The sequence below is a fragment of the Gavialis gangeticus genome, unplaced genomic scaffold, assembly GCF_001723915.1.
Source record: "Gavialis gangeticus isolate Ggan-Ray unplaced genomic scaffold, GavGan_comp1, whole genome shotgun sequence".
NCBI lineage: Eukaryota > Metazoa > Chordata > Crocodylia > Gavialidae > Gavialis > Gavialis gangeticus.
The window spans coordinates 2381461-2404633 of NW_017729000.1; the positions used below are offsets into that span (position 1 = coordinate 2381461).

Sequence of the window (23173 nt, forward strand, 5' to 3'; positions counted from 1 at the left end):
CCCCCCCCCCCCCCGACCGCACGCACCGTCTGCGCAGCTGCGCTCCAGCCCGGCCGGCTCCATCCCGCGGCAGCTGTGCTCCGGCGGCGCTAGGACCCAGCTGCCGCGCGGCCCCGCCCCCTCCCTCCGCTTCATTCATAATTCCGCGCCTCCGCTGAGCGCTTCAAGCCCTCGGGGCAGTTGTTGGCAAACTTTTCCCCGACTATTTACATCTATTTTGCACCTCGCCCAGTCTCCTGCCCCCCCCCGCTCCTCTCCCCCCTGCAGCCTCCAGCATTGGGGTCTAGGAAGCTGTGCTCCTGCAGGAATGCAGCCAGCCCTACTACAGGGCCCCAGGCACTCATCCTGCTCCCAGCCCGGGTCCATTACTCAGCCAGGGAGCAGAAACAAGACTGCCTAATCTAGGGCGTCACGCCCAGCGAATACCCAGCGGTGTTGGGATGCCACCGTGATGAGTGCGGCGCAAAAGCAGAAAAGCCCGGGGGAGTCATCGTGGCTCATCCTTTGCAAGGGGTCCACAGGATGACACGAGTCCCCTTCAGCGCCCTGCGACGGCCTCCATGCAGCCAGTGCACCTGCGAGAGCCGGAGGAGATCTGCGGGTCGCTTGCGTGCGTGGAGAAGAGGATTCATGGGTTGGGAAAGTTTCTCTGTTGACATCTGTGGGCTTTAGACCAGTGCCGGAGAGGTAGCTATGGTGGTCTGAAGTAGATTTGCAATTTATAGAGTAACTAAATCAGATCTATCTATCTATCCATATAGATCTCTCTACATATTGATACATATACATCTCTCTCTATATCAATATATAGCATCCCAGAGTTTTCTCAGCACTGGTTACCAGTGAGATTCAACCACAAAGTTGGGAACTAATATGGGGAGAGGATATTGGAAGAAATTAGCACAGTGTGGCAAGAGGAGGGGTGGATCCACGCTTGCTTTACACAAGTGACGGTGAGATACTGAGGCTAGATCCGCGCGTGACATTTTTGCTGGCCTAGTTGCGTTGATAAGGGGTGCCAGGTTTTTACAACATTGGCGTCACCACAAAGCTGGAGAGTAGGTGCAGCAATTCTCTTGCAAAAAAAAATGCTTTTGCCAAAAGAGGTGCTTTCCCACTCGGATGTGGTAAAAACTACCGACCCATGCACCGTTACTAGTATAAATAGCGTCTTCGTGAGGAGGTGTGCCAGGACAGAGATGCTGGCGGAGCTGGAGCAGTAACCGTCTCTAGCGTAGACGACTTCTTCATCTGACTCCAGAATGGGTCATGGAGCCAAAACTGGGGTGAGGGGCTTGTGTGTATTAGTTTCTTCACGGGTCTGATAAGGACAGACCCGTAAACCACAACGGGGTGAAACTCTGTTGCCTGTTTAGAAGATGTCGGGTGCATTGTGAAATGGCATTCAGAGCTAGGGGCGGGAAGGGCGGGGAGCAATAAAGGCATCCGATGGGCGCACCTCTGCCCCTGTTAGCATCCGTCCGACTGTTGCAGCTCGTTTCGGGTGGAGGCGGATCTGGCCGTATCTTGCTCGAGTTGGTTTGGAGTCAGCGTTGCATGCAACTGGAGCAATGCTTTCTCGAGGCAGATTGCAGAAATCGTGTTGATCGGTCACAACTTGCACAGAGGTCTCTAATAAAGTAACATCACTGATGTTGCCAATAAACCAGGGAGCCCTTTGCTTTCCCAGGCCTGCCTGCTATCTCTCTCGCATCAGGATGCCAAAGGGAAGCTGAATGGGAGAAGCGCGGAGCTGTGTGCACACAAACCCACTACAGTCATTCAAACCTTTCCTAAAGCAGGGCCCAGGAGCCGGCTGTCTTCGGAAGACAGCACAGATAAATATGTAAAACCAACAGAAGTGCCTCATCCGGATTCGTTCGGTCGCAGCGGCCTGGGGCTCTTCCCCTCCAAATGGGAAGCTCCAGGTTTTTTGTACTCGGGTGTACTTTAATCAGAGCTGCCCATCACAGCTGCAGGCAGCAGGTCACCGGCTTAGACAGGCTGCATCTGGTGAATGAAATGCTCCTTACCTTTATCCCACAAGTGATAATGAACCCAAACAACCTGGCAAAACTTCCTCCTGCTCTCTCCGCACCCAACCTGCAAGCTCCTGGCCGCTGTTGAAAGGCACGGAGCAGCCTCCTCTCTCGTTGACCGAGCATTTCCTTAGCTGGTTGCAAAGAAGTGCCCAGCTGAGCTGCTCTTGGCCTTGGCGGGCCCTTGAGCAGAAGTCGAGGTCCCCCAGGTTTGGGATGACCTCACGCTAACTTTGCCTAGCGAGGGCCCCCGTGGCTTGGGTCCTGTTGGATCCTGATGTAAGCGTGGCTGGATGAATGAACGTCCCACCCTAACGTGGGAGAAGGACCACTCCCAATGCAGCGTGAGCCTGGCCTCTGCAATGTTGGGCTCGGTAGGCTCCATTGCCTACTGAACCCAAGGGAGACCCAGAAAGCTCCTGTTTAACCAGTGCCCAAATTAACTACACACTCAAGTCCCCCTGGAGCAGCCTGTTCACCTGCTCAGTAGTCACAGTCCTGCCTGTCGATGGCCAGAGAGCTCCTTAAGAGAAAACCTTGCTGGGGTCGTTTGACCCCAGTGCTCGTTCCTGCCATGGCAGGGGGTCGGACTAGACGATCTGCTCAGGTCCCTTCCGACCCAACCAACTATGAAACTATAAAACAGAAGGAACCTGAAGGAAACAGCAGAACAGACTCAATAATCACAGACGTGGCCACGTGAAGGTTGCCCGGTTGTGTCCTCCCACCTGTGTGAAATCCCAGCTTTTGTGCAACTTTTGCCTGGCAAACGTGCCTTTCCTTTTGTGCCATCTCACCCCAGCTTAATTTGGGTCTAATAATATGATTAGCTAAAAGAACCGCTGAAGACAGCTGCTCAAAGTACGGTGCGAACAGCAATAGGTGTCTTTTTAAATATCGAAATCACACAGGAAACAAGAATGCCCGGATGTTTCCGAGGCAAAATTGCTCCAGAATGTGAATTTTTAATGGGAAAATAAAGTGAATCGTAATGGCACTTTCCCTGGAAAAGGGGCCTATTTCCAGGCTAAATGAAGTATATATGTGCTTAAAAAGTAGGAGAGACCTGGGGCTGCCAGCAGCAGAGGGTAAGAGGCCTGGAGGGAGGATGCCCTGGTGTTTTCCCTCTCACTGGCACCCAGATATACGTGCGGTAGGCATGTGTGCATGTGTGTGTGTGTGCGTGTGTCTGTGTGCATGCATATACATGGGCTGTCAGGGGGCTGGGGTCTCCCCTGCTTGTGCCTGGTGTCATCAGAGGCAGACAAGGGTCTTTGGGTAAATCCGATCTCTCTTATTAGAGATTGTAGTCACATACACCAGATCAAAGCAGGTATAAAAGCTGCTGGAGCTGCAGAGCAGCATTCAGCTATTGTGGCTGGGTGGCAGGGGCCGATAGGGACTAAAGAGCCAAGCCCCTGCCGTGGCACTTAGTCACTCAGCAAGTCTGGACAGCGAAGCTCAAGCGCAGGCCATGGGGTGACTTCTTCTATTGCTCTGAATGACTCTTCCCCCCTTTTCAGTGGAAATCCCTGTAGCCAACTGGACCCCCCCCCAAGTGATGATCTCACTTGGTAAAGCTCATGTCATCTGAGTCCTTAAAAATCCCCAAAACACCCCAGCCTCCTCCCCCAGCCCTGCTCTGAAGCCCAGGAGATTTCTCCAGGGACTCATCTCTTAGCAATGCAGCTCCACCCGAAAGACCAGTTTGCAAACCAGGCTCAGGAATCCAGTGGATAGATTATGACAATTTTGCGTGTGAATAATGTTCCCAGCAACATGAGAAAACCTGATTTTCAGCCTGTTCCCCTCCGCTCAGCTCTCCTGGCCCAGAAACACAGAGGAAGAATTTGAGTTCTCGTTATCCAGAAGCAGTAATAAAGGTACTGTGGGACAGCCCCTTATGGCCAGGTGTCTCCTAGGCTTAAGTGCCTCTGGAAACCTTTGTCAGGACATGGGATATTTGTATGGTGCTTGGTGAAAGCAGAAACAGAGCTGGTTGCTTCACAGATGGAAGAAAGCCTTTGCTATGGGGATGGAGCTGATGGTTGAGGGGGGTTACGGGACCTTTCTGATTTTCAGATGACTTCACATACCCCTGAAAGGAAAGGTACTAAGTAGCTGGTAAAACTGGACTTCAGGGAGCAAACAGGCCTTAATCCAGCAGGTCCCAACTAGCTATGGCTTGGGACGATTTAATGGTCGCAGTCTTGGCAAAGAGTCTTGCAAGAGACTTTGACTCTCCTTCAGGTCAGCACCGCTCCAGCACTGCCCTGTACAATGAGGCCAGGTTTTTTATTTTAAACTATCTCCTGATTTTCAAGGCAAGTTCATGACGTTTGCGCAGGGACAGTCGGTCCAGGTATCAGAGCAACCGCGCGGTGTTGCCAGGACAGTGGGCAGCAGCACCGAGATACGCTTACAGGGGTCACTTGGTTGGTCGATCCCTTTTCTGCCCCCGAAAGCTGGAGCCGCTCCGCTGGCCTCCGTCGGCCTGGTTCGGCAGCAAGGTTTTCTGCAGCGTGTGGCACTTCCAAGCACGTGTGGGAGAAGATTTAAGCCGAATAACGCTTACCGCTGGCCATTGGGAAAGGGACTTGGCACTTGCATAGTGGTTTTAGCTCCGCCGCTGAGAATAATGAGTGTTATTCTCCCCAGAGAAGAAAGCTGAGCTGCAGAAAGACTAGGTCCCACGTTGGTGACAACGGTTCCTGACCGAGTCCCTCCTTTTTCTGGCTGCCCAAACCGAGGAGACCTAGGTCCCAGTTCTCAGAGCAGCCACTTCGCACAAAACTGGTGGGAACTGCGGGGTTTTCGTCACATCCAGCTCTCAAGAGGTAGCTAAAAATTGGCAAACTTTTCAATTTAACCTCAGGCCTGAAAGGCTGCTGCAGGGCCAGCGGCTGAGTCAGGAGCAACACCCTGACATCCTGCTGCTGCCCTTGGGAGTTTTGAAATGAGTGTGCAATTGAGCAACCCATGGGCAAGGACGCGCATTAAACACGGAGCCTGCAAGAGGCGTCATGCGCCCGGTGGCTTCAAGAGAGCTGGGAAAAGTGATGGAGCTGCTTTTCTTGGTCTGACAGATTCCTCCTACGTCTCCTCTGCACACCATTAATAGCGTATCCCTCCCCTCATCCCCATATTTGAAAGTTGTTGACTTTTTGGTGGAGATCTGAGACAGTTTTGTGTCCCTTTTTGGTAAAAATGTGTTGGTTCTTATATAGAAAGAAAGAAAGAAAGAAGTCTGAAGCTGCTGTCCAACTTTCCCATTGCTGCTTCCTCACTGGCCCTTGCCTTGGCTGAGAAAGACAGCGCCCCAGAAGCGTTGGTATTAGGACGTTTTCATTACAATCGTTTTCATTCATTTCATTTCAAAACAAGCGTTTCCATTATGACACGAGGAAAGATCTGCCCACTTCCTCAGTGAGCCCAGCTTTTTATTTTTCATCATCACAGAATTCATCCCACATTTGCTTGTGCACACTGGTGGTTGCTGTATTACAGGACATATCACCACGTACCAGATGCTTGATCATTACAGAAGCGCCTGAACGGAGATGGAAGCTTCTGTTAACCCAAAGTCGGAACAATCACCAAAAAAAAAAATACAAAACCAAAAGATCATCTTAAGCTGCATAGCAAATATGATTACAAAATTTAACACCAGGTTTGACCACGAGCATAAATATACCTCACCATAAATAAATGTAAATTCATTGTACAAAAACCCCCAAGCAGCTCTTCATACAAATATGATACATTTGACAAGATAATTATTTTTTTCTCAACATTTTCTTTTAAATTTTTTAAAAACAAAGTTCTGCTCCGGGTTGCCAGCACACCTAAGCCCATTGAACTGGATTCATACAGGGGGAAATAAGGACTAGTGTGTTGTTCAATGCTCCTAGCATGTGTTGTCAGGGGAAAAAACACACCACTGCATGCAGGATCTGAATTGGTTCGATTCCCCTTTCTATGGGGCTGCTGAAGACCACGGGACAGGTCTGTGCATTGCAAATACTAAGAGTCACACATTTTAAGGCCAGAAAGGGCTGTAACAATCATTTTGTCTGACCTCCTACGTGACCCGGACCTGAACATTTCACCCCAGGAGTCCTGCACCAGGTTCAACAACAGCTTGTGCTTGAACTACATGATTTCCCTCAAGAAGACCTCTGGCCTTCATTGAAGGACTCCCAACGGAGAATTTCCCACGTCCCGTCACAACCTGTTCCCATGATGAGCTACTATGACGGCTACCAGCATGCACCTTTTTTCCACTGAAAATGATTAGATTCAAATAAATAAGCCAAAAGGGAAGAGGCTGACCACTTCACCGAGTGGTCTGTGTCCTCCTTCATGTTCAGTCAAGGGGGGCTTGAGCACCGAAGCCGAGCTGTACTACTGTCCTTGGGGTGAAAGTCAAGTTGTATGAACAAGGTAGCGTCACTGATCTCGGAAACCAACTTCCTGAACCATTTGACCAACACATCTGCATATCCCCCGCAGCAAATGCGCACAACCATCCCAACAACCCCACTCCTCACTTGGCACACATGATTTGGGTTTCCTGCTAAAAAATGTTGACCCTTGTACAAGCCTGGAGGGTGCTTTCTACCGTCACGCTCACCACCCCATATCAGCAAATCTCTGTTTTAGGCATTGCATTTCAGTTCATCCAGTTGTGCTGATAGACCTCACAGGACTTCACGCCCCCAGATTACATCAAAGAATATTACACTTCAAGGCAACATGTATGCATATGTGAATGTATCATGACTCCTTCAAAAGCCTAAACTTTTGAACTGGCATTTACCTACTAGTGCAGTACATCCAGTAGTGTCTAGGTGGCTGACACAGGGTCATGGGGTATATCTCATTCTTAAGCATGACTTTCTTACTCCTGGTATTTTCCAGCACAGCCCCAACACTTTGTGACATGACAAACACAGTTGGGTATTTCCTTGCGTTGTGCCCAGAGACTGATCTGACTGCCAAAATTGGGCCAGTGCTTGTCATTCAGCAGAATCACAAACCTCCAACTATTGAGGTCACCAAAAACCCAATTTAGGATCTCAGTAGGATCGTAGCCCCGTTATTTCATAGCACAAACGTGCCCGATTCCACGTTCTGCTAACCTCTTTCTATGGTTATGTATTCTCCCTGTCTCTAGCTCCCTAACTCCCTGTGACAGCACTGGATTGTGCTGTCTGAAAGCATGGGTCAGGTTGCGATGCAGGTCTATTAACACATCTCTGTTACCTCCCAGCATGGGTCTTACTTGACCTGACTACTGGCAAGAAAAAATGAAACCTTTCTCAGGGCTGGGGCATGAGACTGAGGTGGTTTAACAGAGAGGCATGTGGAATGGGTTGCCAACCCTCCAGGCTTTCCCTGGAGTCTCCAGGAATTAGATATAAATCCCCAGGAGACTGCTGAGAGTCACCCAGGAAATAAATGACAGCATACTTATGACATGACATTTGTCCAGAAGGAAGAGAAGGCATTCATTAAAATAAATATTAAATGTTGAATCTGATGTATACAGTGGGTTTTTTAAATGTAATAGCCATGTGCATTCTCCTCCCACGCACCGTGATCCATAACCGATCTACGCAAATAGCTCAGTCATTAATGTCATTACGTCATGTGATGAAACCCCCCGGGATAGATTCAGAATTGGCAACCCTACACGTGCACGGTCTCCCATCACCTCTGAATCTCTATGTAATGCTGGGGACGCTTCAGCGACGTACAAGGGGGGCGTTGCAGGAAGACGCAAGTAGAGGCGAGCTCTTGGCTCACCCTGCACATCGCTGCGGTCATGCTGACACAGGGTAGGGTGGAAAAGGGTGAAATTCTCCTTGAAGCTGCTACTAACTTTTCTACTTTGGAAAATCTTGGACACCAGGGAGAGGGAAGGAAACAGAATCTGTATTTCCCAAGCCAAAGCCTCTGAGCACTACCTTTGTTTGCTGCTTCTCTTGCTAAAAGACCATCTCTCCCCTGTGCGCAAGGGTCTGCATGAACTCTGCTGCCATTCTCCATCCCCCGTGGGCCCGTCTGTCGGCAGATGTGCCACGGCGAGCTCACCGCGAACAGAGAAACGGCACTCAGGAACGTACGTGAGCTGCAGATTTCAGCTCATTCCAGAATGAGGATTTTGGAGACTGGGCTAAAAAAACCTGAAGCTTTGGGACATTCTGGAGACAGCTGTGGTTGCTCTTGGGATCACTGATTTTTCAGTATGCAGTAGCATACCCAGATCAGCACGGCATAGCACTGACTCATTAAGAGCAATCATGGCTCACTCTTTGCAATTAGCTGTAGGAGGATGAAACACAATAGAAAAGCACCACGTCATGATTTTGTCTTCCAGCTAACACTGAAAAGCACCATTCAGCCTTCCTATCTTTGCTATTTTGGAACACACCTGTCATAAAATCCCCTTAACAAAGAGACCGAATCTAGGAGGGCCTGGGCTGTATCACAACGAGTGGGGGTATATCTCCAGCCCTAGGTGGACAGGGAGCTTGCAATCCAGCTCAACATCAACCTTTCTTTGGCCAGACAACTTGCTATGCTGCCTTTTACGCCTCTCTCCAAATTGTCCTGACATGTGGCCCCCCTCTCGCAAGATGACGGGAGCTCTGTGTGGCCCCTCGCTGTCCACTTTGGGGGAGGACTTCCAGCGTGCTGAGAACACGCGGCTCCTCCGACTGCCACCCCGTGCCCGGGACTTTCCTACGGCCCCCGAGGTTTTGTGTTCTGGAAAACACTGACACTTCATGGAAAAAAAAGCACATTTTGCCCTAAACCTCCCTCCCCCGCATCCCCTCTTTTAAGCTACAAGTAAAACCAATCACAGGGATGTCACAGAAGAACATGCACTCAGACAGGGCCAGGCAGGATGATGCGTCCTTGTGTGTCTTGGGTACGTCCAGTCTAGTTGCGTTGCCAAATCCACTCCGCTAAGTCCAGCTTCTTGTCACCTCCCAACCCAAAGGGTTTCGTGTCCGTGCTCGCACTTGCCGCTTAGCAGGTGGTGGCCAGGGACTGGTGGATGGGGGGCTGGAAGCAACGCACGTGCTCGACGGTGGAGCTGTCTGTTTCCACTGACTTCATGTACTTGTTCAGGATGGCAAAAATCTCATTGTTCAGGATCTGGTACTTCCTGATGCGGTCAGCCATCTTCTTTAGGGGCTGTAGGGGGGGAAGGAAATAGCAGGTAAGGGGCTGGTGCTATCCCCCACCATCAGCTAGAAAGCATCAGCACTGCCAACCTCCTGCTGAAAACTCCTCTTGCATTTCTACTTCTCAGAGCTGGTGACGTACCTCATTATGCCTGCTAATGACTCATGATGGGGCACTGATCGGGGTGGCTTGTGATAGTTAACGGACCCCAAACCTGACCTAATTTCCCTCCTCTATTTGGATGATCAGCCCATGCAGTGACAGCACGGCTCCTGGAAAAGCTCTCCGAGCCCGAGCTGACGGGTCTAGCTGTACGAGATGTTCACTCCCTGGTCTCCCCAAACCCCGGGCCCCTCTTGCGAGAGGACAGGCAGGGATCTCAGTGGGTGGATCGAGCACAGTCAACGTCGGCGGTCCTCAGCCTTGTCAGACCCGATGACGTTTGTGAATGGAGGAATGCCCTATTTTGAAAACTGCTTCATGCATTGCGGTGCTCGCCTCCTTGCAGTGCAGGCAGGGAGCCAGGCAGGGAGAAACTGAGCCCGCCCTTACCTGCTTGTGTCCTCACACCTGGAGCTTGACCTTATCTGCTTATCTCCTTCATACGGAGCATCCTTCAAGGGACCTGGCAGTACCCAAATATACCCCTGGTCGAGAATCGCTGGTCTAAATATTTTGATAGCTGGGGTAACCCAACGCGCTGCATTAACGTGTCCAGTTGGACTCGTGGGCTTGGTCATCCCCAAGGGCACGAGGGCAAACTCTTGCTGAGATGCAAAAGCAGGAGCAGGGGGGTGTCTGCTGTTGTCCCCGGACTTACCACGTTCTTTATGATTTCGTCCTTGCCGTCCTGCCTCTGCACTTTCAGCAGGTGGTAGCAGAAGTCGAAGAGGTCGAAGCGTCGCTGCTGTCCGAGGAGCACGATGATGGAGCAGCCCGCCCAATTCAGACCGTCTCCAAAGCACTGCCTGAGAGAGACAGAACAGGAGACGTCGGGGAAGATACCAGCCCCCCGCCCTGGCCTCTTGGCTCTTTTTCACGCGGCTACGGAGGGCCATGCATGGGAGCAGAAAAAGGATGGAGCAGCCGGAGCGCGGGAGTCCTGTCGTCTCAGTGCTCAGATGAGGCCGGGTGGGTTGGGATCAAGGAGAGGAGAGGTGCTGGCATGTCTCTGCCAATGCCCTCCTGCGTTGACCTTGGGCACATCACTTCTTCTCCATTCCCATCTCCCCTCATATCAGCCCGTTTGGACTGAAAGCTCTTGGCGGCAAGGCCGGGCTGTGTTTGTACGCAGCGCTCAGACCCTACCGTGATACAAATGAGGCTGATCTCTGGAACAGACGGGCCTGTCCGGGACCCACCCTTTGCTGTGACCGGCTACACGTCCCATCAGCCCCCTGCGGGTCCCGACACATTGCCGCGAGCCCTGTGGCTGAGCATCCCTCCCAGACCCAGCCAGGCCGGGCGCACTCACTCTGCCGTGAACTCGTTGGTGCCCACGGGGATGCAGTAGACGAACTGCATGGCGCTCCAGAGGCGGTGAAACTCCACGCACTCATCCACGTGCATCACCCCGTTGGTCGGCGGGGGCCCGCGCCAGATCGGGTCCTGCAGGTAGCTCCGGATGCGCGTCAGGATCACCTCGAACATGGACAGCCCGCAGCACAGCCGCTCCTTGGTCAGCAAGTCGCCCTCCCGAGCAATGGCTATTTGCTGTGAAGGGGGAAAACCGCAGACACAAGAGGGGGGTCGTGAGGCAGGCGTGGCTCTCACCCCCACCACCATCCTGTCTCTCTCGGCCCTGCCCCGTTTGCTAGCACATCCCAGGCCAGACCGGACCCTACTTCTGCAAGCTGTTCCCTGATACGCGCTCCCCGAGAGCGTGCCTCCCACCTAGGAGATGGAGGATGGGTTGACACAATGGGCCAGCAATGTTTTGTGCCCCCTAAGAGCGGCTCTGTGCGGTGGTGGGCTATGGAGGAGCCTGGCTGGGAAAAACGGGCCATAGCCACTTCTCAGCACGCTCCTGGCTGCTCTCAGCTGCCCCATCTCCTCCATGAGTGATTACGGTGGCACAGTACAGATGTGCCTTAAACAGACTGGAAACTAAGGTAACACCTTGGACAAGAGACCGCAGCCGCTTTCCTTACTAGGGGCGCTGACTCTGGTTGCTGCCTGCAGCAGGACTCAGGACTGCTGGCCCACGGGGTACCCATGAAAGCCCGGCGTGGGTGCCAGCCAGCTTTGCAGTGTTGCTGGTGGGACCAGGGGATTGCTGTGACGGGGATGCTCCCTGTACACATGGTTTTGCAGACCCAGGTTTGCTCAGAGCAGCTGGCTCTCAGGGAAAGCTTGTATGCCTGGCACTTTGGGTGCTAAGGTTCAGCCTGGGTCCCCGCTCGTCACAGAGCACGAACGCTAAAGCATCACTGTAATGCACGGGGCCTAGCTTGCATCCTCGCGCCAGACACCGGTACTTGCATAACAGACACGCACAAACGTACACAGACAATCGGGCAGGCTCAGCCTTGACAATCTGGCTTACGGGATATTTTGCAGTCTTTGAAAACAGGCAGGCGATTGGGGAAACTTGGGTTTTCACAGCCTCGTTACGATCTCTTTGCAAAGCTGGGGTGTTGTAGGGGCCTGGGCTTCTCTCTAGCTGGGGTAAAGCAGTTTTGATCAAGCTCTGAGGCCACCAGAAACTTAACACTGGAGCCATTTGCGTCTGATGTGAAACTCAAGGGAACCAGGCTCTGGCGTTTCATTCGGGAGCGGGGGATGCATTTTTGCAACGTCCACGCTCAGATGCACACTTGCACATCGGGAACGACTCCACGGGCACCAACAAGGTCACGGTGCAGCCAGTTTGGATTTACATCGGCATAACTGAAAGCAGGACGTGGCCTCACGACAACTCCCTCTTCACCCCTCTTCCCCCACCCACCTCGTAGCCACATTTTGCCCAGCCAAATAAGGCACAAAAAAGCCAAGCTTTGTGACTACCAAGTGCCCAGCAAGGATGTCGACACAGCCTCATAGCACATCCTCTGTTCAACATGCAGAGCAAAGGGGGCATTCCTCAGCTCGAGCATTTCCCAGAGGGCAGGCTTGAAATGATCGCTATGTTTCAATGACCCCCGTTGCTTCTATAACGAGGTTTCTGCTCGACTGCAATCAATGCGGGCGTCCTGGGAAGAGCAATGCCTGATGCAATGGGCAGGTGTGTGACGTGGGGAGACGGCGGCAATGAGTATGTGCGCTCGAATGACCTAATAAAGGGTGGGTGTCTTAATCAGCATCTACTTGTAGGGATCTGGTGACAGGGCTGCTTTTGTTCAACTGACTGCCCAGATCTGTGGTATTTTAGCGATTTGCAGAGACGAATCTGAAGGTAGACGATCTAGTTACAAACCACCGGTCTCCACTAGCGGGAGAGGGAGAGGATCCCGGGATTTGCAAGCTCCCCAACATTTAAAAAGGCAGTCCTGTTCCTGTCGGCTTGTGGAGGCAGCAGCCAAAGAGTGCTGCTTGGTTAGCAAATATTGAAATGGGTTGATCTACCCTTGCGACCTGCACCGCACCAACAAGGACATCCGCCCCGTGGCAAAGCGCCAGAGCAATTAATGAGGTAGGCAGGGAAAGCCAAGCTGTGCTCCAGAGGACAGGTTTTGCAGCTCTGGAGTCTCTGGGTCTGTTCAATTTAGGAATGAGTTTACAGTTGACATGACCATGTCACTTGGCCAGTGCTCAGATGACTGAGGTCTTAAAGACCCCCGGGGAGGAAGCGGGGAGACTTCCTGCTATTATCCCCCAGAGATGTAGTCAGCTCCCCTCTATGACCTGCTTGTGACCTAACAGCTGTGCTTAAAAATCAAGGCAAAATACTGAATGGGTCAACCCATATGGGCCCATTCAGTTTGTTTGTGGGCACAGAAAACATCCCTACTTCAGTGTCTTCTCAGCAGCTTAAGAGGAATTTCTTCTGTATTGATTAATACTGCTTGCTCTGCTAACCTGGTATGACACATACTGGTTTCAGGAATAAGAGAGTCCCATCATTTTAATCATAGGGATAGAGTCAGAGGATCACAGGAAAGTTGGGCTGGATGGGATCACCTAGCCCAGCCCCCAGCTCAAGGCAGGATCGTCCCTGACTCAACCATCCCATCCCAGCCAAGGGTCTGTCTCTTGAAAATACCCAGGGATGGAGATTCCTCTTGGAAATACCTAGGGATGGAGAGTCTACAACTTCTCTAGGCCGCCTGTTTCCATGCTTAAACACCCTCACAGTCAGAAAGTTCCTCCGGAGGTGGCCTTGCTAGAAGACTATTATTTCCATGGGGTTGCCTGCTATGCTCAAGGCATGTGCAGGGCAGTAGCCTTACAGCAATACCTGCCCAGACCCAGGTGTCCCATCATGAAGGCCCTGAAAAAGCTCCCACTGACTCTGATGAGGGAATGAGACTAATGTACAGCACACCTGAGCACCCTGAACTAAACCTTAGTTTCCTCATCCTTGCTGGGGAGGTCACTGAGAAACCGTTCTGATCCACCCCCTTCTTCCTGAATTGCACATCAAGTAGCTACATATTAATTAAAAACATAGATAACGATGTACAGCCTGGCAGTATGCACCAGTTCGTTTAGACGGACACATGCTTCACCTCTTTTTAATGCATAAACCTAGCAGAGTCTGATCCAACACCCACTGAAATCAGGGCGAATCGTCCCATTGACTGCAATAAGCATTGGATCAAGTCTTTAGAGCACATGGTTTATTATGCAAAATGTATAAGGCCCAGTTTTCATTAATGGCTTCCGAATCTGCCCGGCCAAAACATGCTCCTAAGGTTCTTGATACCTGCTTTTGGGTGCTTGTGCTTTTTAGTCACAAGGAATTTCACTTCTGTCCAAGACCAGATTTCCAGGAATGGCTCAGAATGGGTTTATAAACAGCGATTTTTGTTTGCATCTGAATATCTGCATTCTCCAAATGTGTGTGCCCAGAAACATGAAGAACATGGGACAGGAAGTGGAGTTTTTTAGGGGGGAAATAAAATACCTTATTTTTCAATCACCATCATCCTCACAGTAGTTATAAAGCAGACTTTAAACAATACTTTTTAAGGGTGATTTTGCAAGGAGGAAAGGATGGATAGATACACTGACAAACACGCAAAAACACAGGGGTGATTTGTTTTTCCTCAGCAATGTCCCTCTCAAAGGGAGCTAATGAGAGATGATACAATACCTCCAAATAAGAACAGAGCCCTTTGCTAAACTCTTGAGTTTTGCTGTTTCACGGTAAACCCAGTGAAACAAAGTTAAAAAAATGCCCTTGTTGCATTATAAAAATTAGGGAAAAGATTTGTCATCTTTATATTAATGAATGTTCACTCCAGGTACAGAATGAACCTGCGTGAGGATGCTAATTCTGATATATCTCGTGCCATCAGCCACTTGAAGACAGCGTTTCTTCCCACAGGTACTGGGTGAAATCCAGACGCTGCTGAATTTTGGCTGCTGACTTCAAAGGAGCCCAGCACCTTCAGCGTAACATAGACATCATCTGCCTGAAACCCAGGGAACCTACGTCAGTAGCAAGCTCTCCCAGTGTTTCCACCACATCCCAAAGAAATTTCCCACGGCTAAGATGTGCAGGATCGTAGGCAGCAACGTTCACGGTCGTCCATATGAGCTGCTCCCTCCCTGTTCCCATGTCAGCTCAATAAGGAAAATCCATCTCCAGACTAGCTTTTAAATCCCTCATCAGCCCCTTACGTGCATGGGTTCAAATGGCTCTGTCTGATCAGCAGATGCAGAGATTCACAGACAAGGAGGGTTGAAGGGACCTCAAAAGGTCGCATCCAGTCCAACCCCCTGCTCCAAGCAGGAGCAGCCCCAACTCCATCATCCCAGCCAAGGCTTTGTCCAGTTGGGTCTTAAATACCTCCAAGGATGGCGATGCCACCACCTCTCTGGGCATCCTGTTCCAGTGTTTTATTACCCTGCTTGTAAGAAAGTTCTTCACATGACAGTCCTGAATAAAAATACCCTAGTAAGATGGGGAGCATTTTCTGGAGGCCTGTCAGGTCCGCTGGGGGCCTGCTGTGAGTTTTTAGTAGCCAACTCCCCCGGGTTCCCAGGGGCGCCTTACCTGAGGAGTTCCCAGCCTCTCTATTAAGGGAACCAGGTGAAGTGGGGCGTACTTGGCTTCGAGACGCTTCATGCGTACCTCCAAGCGTTCTCCTTCTGTCAAGCGAGCAGCAAACAACGAGATGAGACCAGGAAGTGCAAAACCGGCATTGCCGCAGGGTTGGCTTCGAGCTACCCCCTCCCTCAGTCTGACTTGGGAATGGCCGGGGGGGTCACGGCAGAGAAGAGGACCCCGGATGCAAGCGGGGTGAGAGCCGTACAGTCATGGTCCCGATGCTCCTAGTCTCATCGGCTCTGCAGAGAAAGGGCCTTTTGCAAAAGCTGCAGCTATTATTGAGCCATGGCCGCTTTTATGCCATCATCCTCCAGGACTGCAGGCATGTTTGTTACCTGGCTTTAAAACCCTGACTATAAAGCAACCTAGTTAACATTAATTTGCTGCCTGAATTTCCATCAGATCCACATTTCCATCAGAAGGGGAAAAAAAACATGGGAAGAAACCATCTGTAGCCAGAATATGGGAGATACACTCCTTCTGGGGAGGGGATTAAGCAGTGAGCTCTGCCCACTGTTTCTCTATGGTCTCCTTACCTTTGATGTAGACCCTGGGCAAAATATTTTGGAAGGGAGCAGCATGCAGCAAATCACAAACTTCTTCCTGGGACTGAGGCAGGAGGAAGAAAGATAAAATAGGTTAAAAAAAAAATGTCCATTCGGGACTGACCGTCTGGCTTGGTGAGAGCACATGGCCACATTCACCTGTCAGGTGCTTGTTCTGATCCACTGCAGTTCGGTCATTTAAACCCATGTGAACTGAAACTGGAAAAAAAAATACCTCCCCTAAGCCCTTTAAACCTGAACCAGATGGCTTTGGATAGCTCTGTTAAAGAACGTCCTGTCCATACAAATCCAGAGCTTTGATGTGGTCTTCTTGCCCCTCTGCTAATACCGAGACCCGAAGCCGATAAAGAAGAATGAAGAATTATTTTATTCTAATGTGATGGCTTCCTGTCATTTACTTCTCCAGAGAGACTTTTGATGGAAAGAGGGAAGAGCTCCTCGACTAAATGGCTCTAAGGCTTGACAAATATACCAATCCCTGGGGCTGTTACAATAAGAGATGTGTCTGAAATTAGGTTGTTTTCAATAAGGGATTGCAGTCAATACTTGCAGACCATAGCATCATAGAAAATGAGGGCTGGCAGGGACCTCAGGAGGTCACATCTAGTCCAAGCCCCTGCTCCAAGCAGCACCATCCCCAGCTAGACCGGACTCTAGATGTTGTGTGAACTGGGGAGCACAGGGCAGTAATACAAAGAAGGCCAGAGCAGAATAACGACATGAACTGCCACATGAAAAAACACATGCCAGAAGCTTGGGGAGAACCAAACCCAGACACAGAGGCACAAGAGGGAGAAGCTGGGAGCAGGGAAGCTGAAGGAGACTTCACAGGGATGGCTGATGGCAAATCGTGTATGAGCTTGCAATGGGATACAGCAGCAGGGAACACCCAGGTGATTTGGAGCTGCAAACAGAGGCACTACACCATGAAGCATGAGCTTGTTTCTGCAGACTTCTGGGCAGGACTTGCTTTCAGGTCTGGGCTTGTCCTGAGGACTCGGATGTGCTGGGGAGGGCCCAGGGCTGAGCTGTGGAAATGGTCGGGTCTGGATGGAGGGACTCAAACAGGGCTACTTTATGGTATAGGAGGATCTTTCTGATTGGGATGCATGAGTGGGCAACCCACCATCCCGAGAACAGCTTAGTCTTCATTGGTGGCGTGGGCTATTCAGGGGGTGGGAATGAAGCTACGGGCACTTGTACAGAAAAGCTCTGGGGTGTTTGTGAGAACACAGCTTGGCGCACAGTCAGCGCTGGTGGTGGAGGGGAAGGAACAGAGTCCTGAGTCACGTACTGACCCTGTGGCTTCTCACGTGGATGGTGAGAGGTGGGTGGGAAAGGAGTTTGGTGCCTGCTTGCTGTCTTGGTTATATCATGGGGCATGTCTACACGTGCACATTTATACATAAACCTACGTTACTGTGCAGTAACCAAAAATTACTGCGCAGTATGAGCATATGTCTACATGTGCAGGTCTGTATTGCGTAGTAACTATGGTGACATATGCCAACAAATTTACGCCTGATTAGTTACTGCTCAGTATTGCACATGTAGATGCTTAACTGCAATGTAACATTGTGCGTGTGGACTGACTTGGGACTAACTTTACTCCCAAGTCAGTCCAAATACAGTGTTACTGAGCTTTAATGCCTGCAAGTGTAAATGCCAGTCTAAATCTGTTTACTGTGTAGTAACATACTGTGCAGTAAATTTACTGCGTAGTAAATGCATGTGTAGACACTCCCATGGTGGCAGAACCATCTTTCTAGGAGAAAAGAGATTCTATCATGGCTACATCCATCTGCAAGGGAAACTGTTTCCACCAGCTGCAGCTTGTATTTCCCCATTACCTGAGCAAGCATTTGTCACAAGTAACACATTGCCCCTTAGTCACCCCCTACAGCAGGAATTCCTTTGAGAAAGTCACTCATAAGTAACAAAATAAAGAAAAAGGGAATGAAATGTATTTCCAACATGAAATTGGAGCACTCTCTACCAGCCAACAGCAGAATGCAATCTAATAGTCCAACAGCTGTCACAGAACAACCATGAGATCAGTTATTCCCATGGTGTTAGACCTTCATTAGGAGAATATTAGAATGCATTCTGGGATGTTCATCTAATCAGATCTAATCTGACTGAACCTCCTTACATTTATAACTCTAAAAGACTGGGTTTCTTTTAGGCTGTAGAGATGGCCTAAGTTATCATAAAATATTGTCATCCACAACAGCATGTCATGAAAAGCACTATACCTTGGGATTGGTCATGAATGAGCCTGGAAGGCAGCTGTCTTTTGCTAGCATATGTCTTAAACATGTGATTAGGCCCAGCTTAATAAATCAGTGGCTCTGTCATTGTATAAAACAAGGACATTCTTGTAGACCAACTTACAATGTGTGTGTGAATTCCTGATGCTCATGAAGAGGTAGTCAGCAGGGTCGGGTTAAAGACACTGAACTTAGTAGGAGTTCAGTTGACTTCAGTGGACTTAGAACCAGGCCCTAATCCCAGGTATAGAGGTGGCTTTTCCCAGTTACTGCATCTTGTAAATCTTTTCACTGAAAGTCTTATCCAAACTGATAAGCTCCTGCAGACCTATTGCGATGAACTGGCATTTCCCTATGGAAAGGTCTTTGTTGAAAAATTCCTGACCAGGGAATACTTGAGCTGCATGGCGTGGTCATATTTGCAGGTGGTGGATGTTGGGCTAATTCAAGCCATCACTTCTGATGGACCAGCCAACTCGTGTTTAAAAGTACCACCTCATAGGAGATAAGGGGGAGTGTGCATGGATGGGTTTTGACTTAGAGGCAACATTCAAGTTAATTCTGTAGCGAAGACAGGGCCCAAGAAATCTCTCAAGACCAGCTGTTTTAGGGTGAGTCCCTCCCTCTCCAGCTGCTTCATTAATACTGATTTAATATATGTGGGGTGGTCGGGCCACAGGTCCACTCAGGGATCAGGACTCCAGTGTTTTGGGCGCTGCACACACATATAACAAAGATCTCCTGAAGATCCTCCAGTCCAGAATCAGACCCAGGAACTGGCCCTTTCTGATGCTGGATCTGACCAGGAGTCTAAACATCACTGGGATTACTGTGGATCCTACGTTTGAGGCTAGGTCCTCCAAAATTCAGGTTCAATGTTAGGCTCCTTGCCAGCTGCATTGGTTCTTACTGTCACCAACCCAGGTTGTTTCCTGTTCCCTATTTGTTTTAGTTGGCTCCCAATGAAAGAGCCCCATTAGACAGTTAGTACAGTAGCAATGGTAGAGTGTAACCTTTACAACAGGAGAGTTGGCCTTACCAGGGCCTGCTCAATGAGAAGACAGAACAGAATAGCGTTGCCCACTTCCCTAAGGCTTTGGAAGACATCGGTCTTCAGCTCTGCGTACTCAATGATGTCCTTCAGCTGGTGATGGAAGAACTCCAAGATACCTAAGGAGACACAAGGAGACTCAGTGAGGAAAGGAAGAACAAACAGCACATCCAGACTAGCCAACAGCCTGCTCAGGGTCGAACTGTTTTCTTGGTGGCTCCCTGTGATCCCAGACTGCCGAGTATTAAAAAATAAAAACCATCTTCTACCAGCAGGATTTTAGAGAAGTCTCCACCCAGGGAGCCTTATTCTCCTCTCATGTACATCTCTGTAAATAAGCACTTACTCGCCTCAAGTCAAAGGAGTTATACAGGCCTGGAAACAGGGGGTAGGAAAAGGGACTTTTTACATTTAATCTTGGAATAAGTGCTGCTTTTATATATCTGTAACAACTCCACAGAAATAAAGTTAAAAAGATCTTCAAAGCAAAACGTGTGTGTGTGTGTGTATACACATATACATACATACATATATATATACACACACATATACATACATCTATATATATAAAAATGTACTATATACACACATCTCTATCTACATATATACATATATATAGCGAATACCTATCTATCTATCTATCAATTTATCTAGCTACATATATACATATATATAGTGAATATCTGTCTATCTGCATGTATACATATATATAGCAAATACCTATCTATCAACCTATCAATCTAATTACATATATACATATATATAGTGAATATCTATCAATCTATCTATCTACATATATACATATATACAGCGAATATCTATGGATATCTCTCTCTCTCAATAGTATAGTGAATATCTATCTATCTATCTGTCTATCATATAATGAGTTCCATATCAGCAACTTGTGTTCCCAGGCAGATACTTTCAATAACACTTTCTCACTGCAGGTTCTTTCTGCACATGCTCTGTGATCAGAAGTGGACTTTCTGATGCTGGCTCTTAGATGCCCAGTTAAATAAGAGGCATTATAGTTACAGTCACAGCTCTTGAATTAAGGTTGTAAGACACTTTACACAGCAGGCCAATTTTGTTCTCGTTCCCAGTATTTACAAGAAGGCTGCCAAGGTTGCACCAGACAGGCTTTAAAAAAAAATGTTACAGCATAAGCTTCACAATGCTACACATTTGATTTCATAAGAATCAAATCCATGATCTTTTATAATATAATACAAGTATTTATTGTTCTTCATATTAAAGCCTGGACAGCCACACACCTGGTTAGTCCTGCCACTAACCTGGAGATCCATATTCATGTCTTGGCAAGCGGCATATCTTGGGCATCACTTCTATCAACGTTTTCACGTACTGCAGGATGGTACCTTGTAACTGTCAGAGAAAACAGGAGAGATACTACCTTGAGATGTTGGGTCTCTATAGATGATGCATTCATTTGAAAAGTGGATATAGCAAGAGATGTGAATGTGTTGAATCTGCATGAGTGACTATTAAGTTACTTCCTGTTGAATCTGCTAATGCCAATGCATGTATAGTTTTACTTAATGTTTGCAATATATTCTGTGCCAGCCAGTCTGGAAGTGCTCTCTTGTACTTATGGCTAGAGTCATTTATTTGCGAACACCTTGAATAAGCACTTGAAAACAGACACTTTGTGGAATCGCAGGAAACAAGGCAGGAAACCCTCATTATGGAATGAGAGGAAACCTTATTTATGGAACTTCCTCTCACACAAACATCTGTTGTGGGCTTCATTACTTAAAAAAGAAAAAAAAAAAAGTTCAGCCCAAGTTTACCAAACAAACCTGGAGCCTTTTATGACTTTATCCTGAAATGAACTCATGGTTTTATATAGATTCTACTTCGAAGCTTGGTCCTAGCTTTTGGGACTGTTTGAAAGTAGGACTCAGTTTACCCAGACCCAAGCCTCATCTCTGCTCCGATTACTCATAACGGAAGACACCAGCTAGAGCTTTCTCCACTAAGGGCATATGTACACACCACGTGTTTTACCCTTTCATGCACTGCAACTGTGTGTCTGTTTGCACAAGCAGGATTTCCAGATGCTTTAAAAGTCTTTCTTCAAAATGGCACTGAAGACTCCTTCATGTCTTGTTCCAGGCAACCCTGATGCCCTCAGTTTAGTGCTTCCCTGTTTGAAAACCTCAAGATGATGCCATGACATTACGGCAAAAATACACTAAAACAATTGTAAGAAATACTGCTGGCACATCAAAAGAATCTCGCCAACAAAAAAAAGGGGTCTATTTTTGTGGTTGAACAACGTGATTGAAACACATATTATGCTGAGTGCTCCTATTTCTCCTCTGTCTCAGTGACAGCTGAAGCAGCAGAGAGAATATTTCCTCTGAAAAATCTGGCCTACCATATTTCATGGTGTATAGGCTGACATGGTATATATGTCAATCCCATTTTTCTGATCCAAAAATTAGGAATTTTGTAGATCTGGTACATAAGTCGACCTAACTTTTTGGATCAGAAATATGGGGTTGACTTATACTAGCTCCTGCGCACCCTCACTGAGGCTGGACACCTGGGGGATGGACATGTGCTGCAGTACCATTCGCAGGTGAGGAAGCGGGGCTTGGCACTCACCTGGTACAGTCCCATCCCCTGCAAGTGGCACTGTCTGGGCCATGCCAGCCAAGGGCCAAGCCCAAGATCCCTAAAACCTCCTTGTGAAGTGAATAGGATTCCTCAGCACCTGTGATAGCCAGGCTCCACCAATGGGTGTCTAAATCTTGGTAAATTTAGGCGCCTGCATTTGACCAGCCAAGCAAAACACCCAAATTCAAGGCTGACACCCCATCCCAAGCCACCCCTAAGGGCTGAGGTCCTCCTGCCCCTTGGTCCAGGGTCATCATTACCAGGCTCTTGACAATCTTCAGCAACTCCTCCATGACGACGGCGATCCCTTGATAACCCAGGAGCCGGCAGATCGTCTTGAAGTGAGGCGGCCCCACAAAGTTGCGGTAGGAGCTGTAGATGTGGCTGTAGGCAATGTTGAGAGGCTAGAAGGGGAGAGGCACAAAGACAGTTACCAGGTTAAGGGACACTACTCCCCATCCTTTCCAAAGCCGCATCTTGTGCCCCACTGGTGCTTATATGCTTTAAAGGAAGATGAGGAGAACACGCTTCGCTTTGCTTCTCTTTCGTGGGACAGGCAATGAATGTTGAGGTCTCAGTTTAGATTGGAGCTTGGACACTTTGTTCTTTATCAGCCTCCTTTTTGCTTGCTAACACTCCCCGATACCTGTCCAAGACGAGCCAGTCTGGTGTCTTCTCTGGAAGACCCAGGAGGGGGGCATATACGCGTGTGCCAACGCTGCTGTCACTTGGGCATCATATAAGCAACAACTGTTGCTTCTGTTGGTTTGGGCCCTTTAAATTGCACTTGCCTATTGGAATAAAAAGGGCAGAGCTCTTGGCACTGCCACCGTGCAAATATTTACTACCTTTGCTACAGCTTCCCTCAAGCGGGAGTGTTCACCACCTGTCTCATGGAGCCTGTTTTGCTCTGCCTTTCTCTGAAGCACTCCTTCCCCTCGGGGCCCCATGGCTGGTGTTATCTCTCTTGCTCCATTTCAGCCTACAGACAGGGCTCCCACGCGCACTTGGTTCCAGCCAGTTATTCTTATCGATCCTGCCTATCAGGGTAGCACCCAGGGATGTCATTTAAGTATCAAGCCCCGATTTGCGCTGTACAGACAAGCAGCAAAGAGAGTTGTTGCCCACTGTGGGCATGGGATAGGACATGACAAGTTGGATGAAACGCATTGTAAGAACAGGGGCTGGGGGGG

At 49.1% G+C, this 23173-nt stretch overlaps 2 protein-coding genes across 2 annotated transcripts in view; both read right to left on the minus strand.

The window, feature by feature from the left end:
* The window catches only part of NIPAL4 (NIPA like domain containing 4), a 9118-nt gene extending 8979 nt beyond the window's left edge, over positions 1-139 (minus strand). The window contains exon 1 of the mRNA XM_019505957.1: positions 27-139. Within this exon, the coding sequence (XP_019361502.1) occupies positions 27-139 (113 nt within the window). The remainder of the gene's footprint in view (positions 1-26) is intronic.
* Positions 140-5443: 5304 nt separating this feature from the next.
* Positions 5444-23173, minus strand: part of LOC109289845 (cytoplasmic FMR1-interacting protein 2) — a 65646-nt gene continuing 47916 nt past the window's right edge. Inside the window, exons 24-31 of the mRNA XM_019506080.1 lie at positions 22241-22384; positions 20633-20723; positions 19326-19456; positions 15987-16059; positions 15397-15491; positions 10711-10949; positions 10057-10204; positions 5444-9245 (exon numbers count right to left, since the gene is read on the minus strand). Coding sequence (XP_019361625.1) covers positions 9078-9245; positions 10057-10204; positions 10711-10949; positions 15397-15491; positions 15987-16059; positions 19326-19456; positions 20633-20723; positions 22241-22384 — 1089 coding nt within the window. The 3' untranslated portion in view covers positions 5444-9077. The remainder of the gene's footprint in view (positions 9246-10056; positions 10205-10710; positions 10950-15396; positions 15492-15986; positions 16060-19325; positions 19457-20632; positions 20724-22240; positions 22385-23173) is intronic.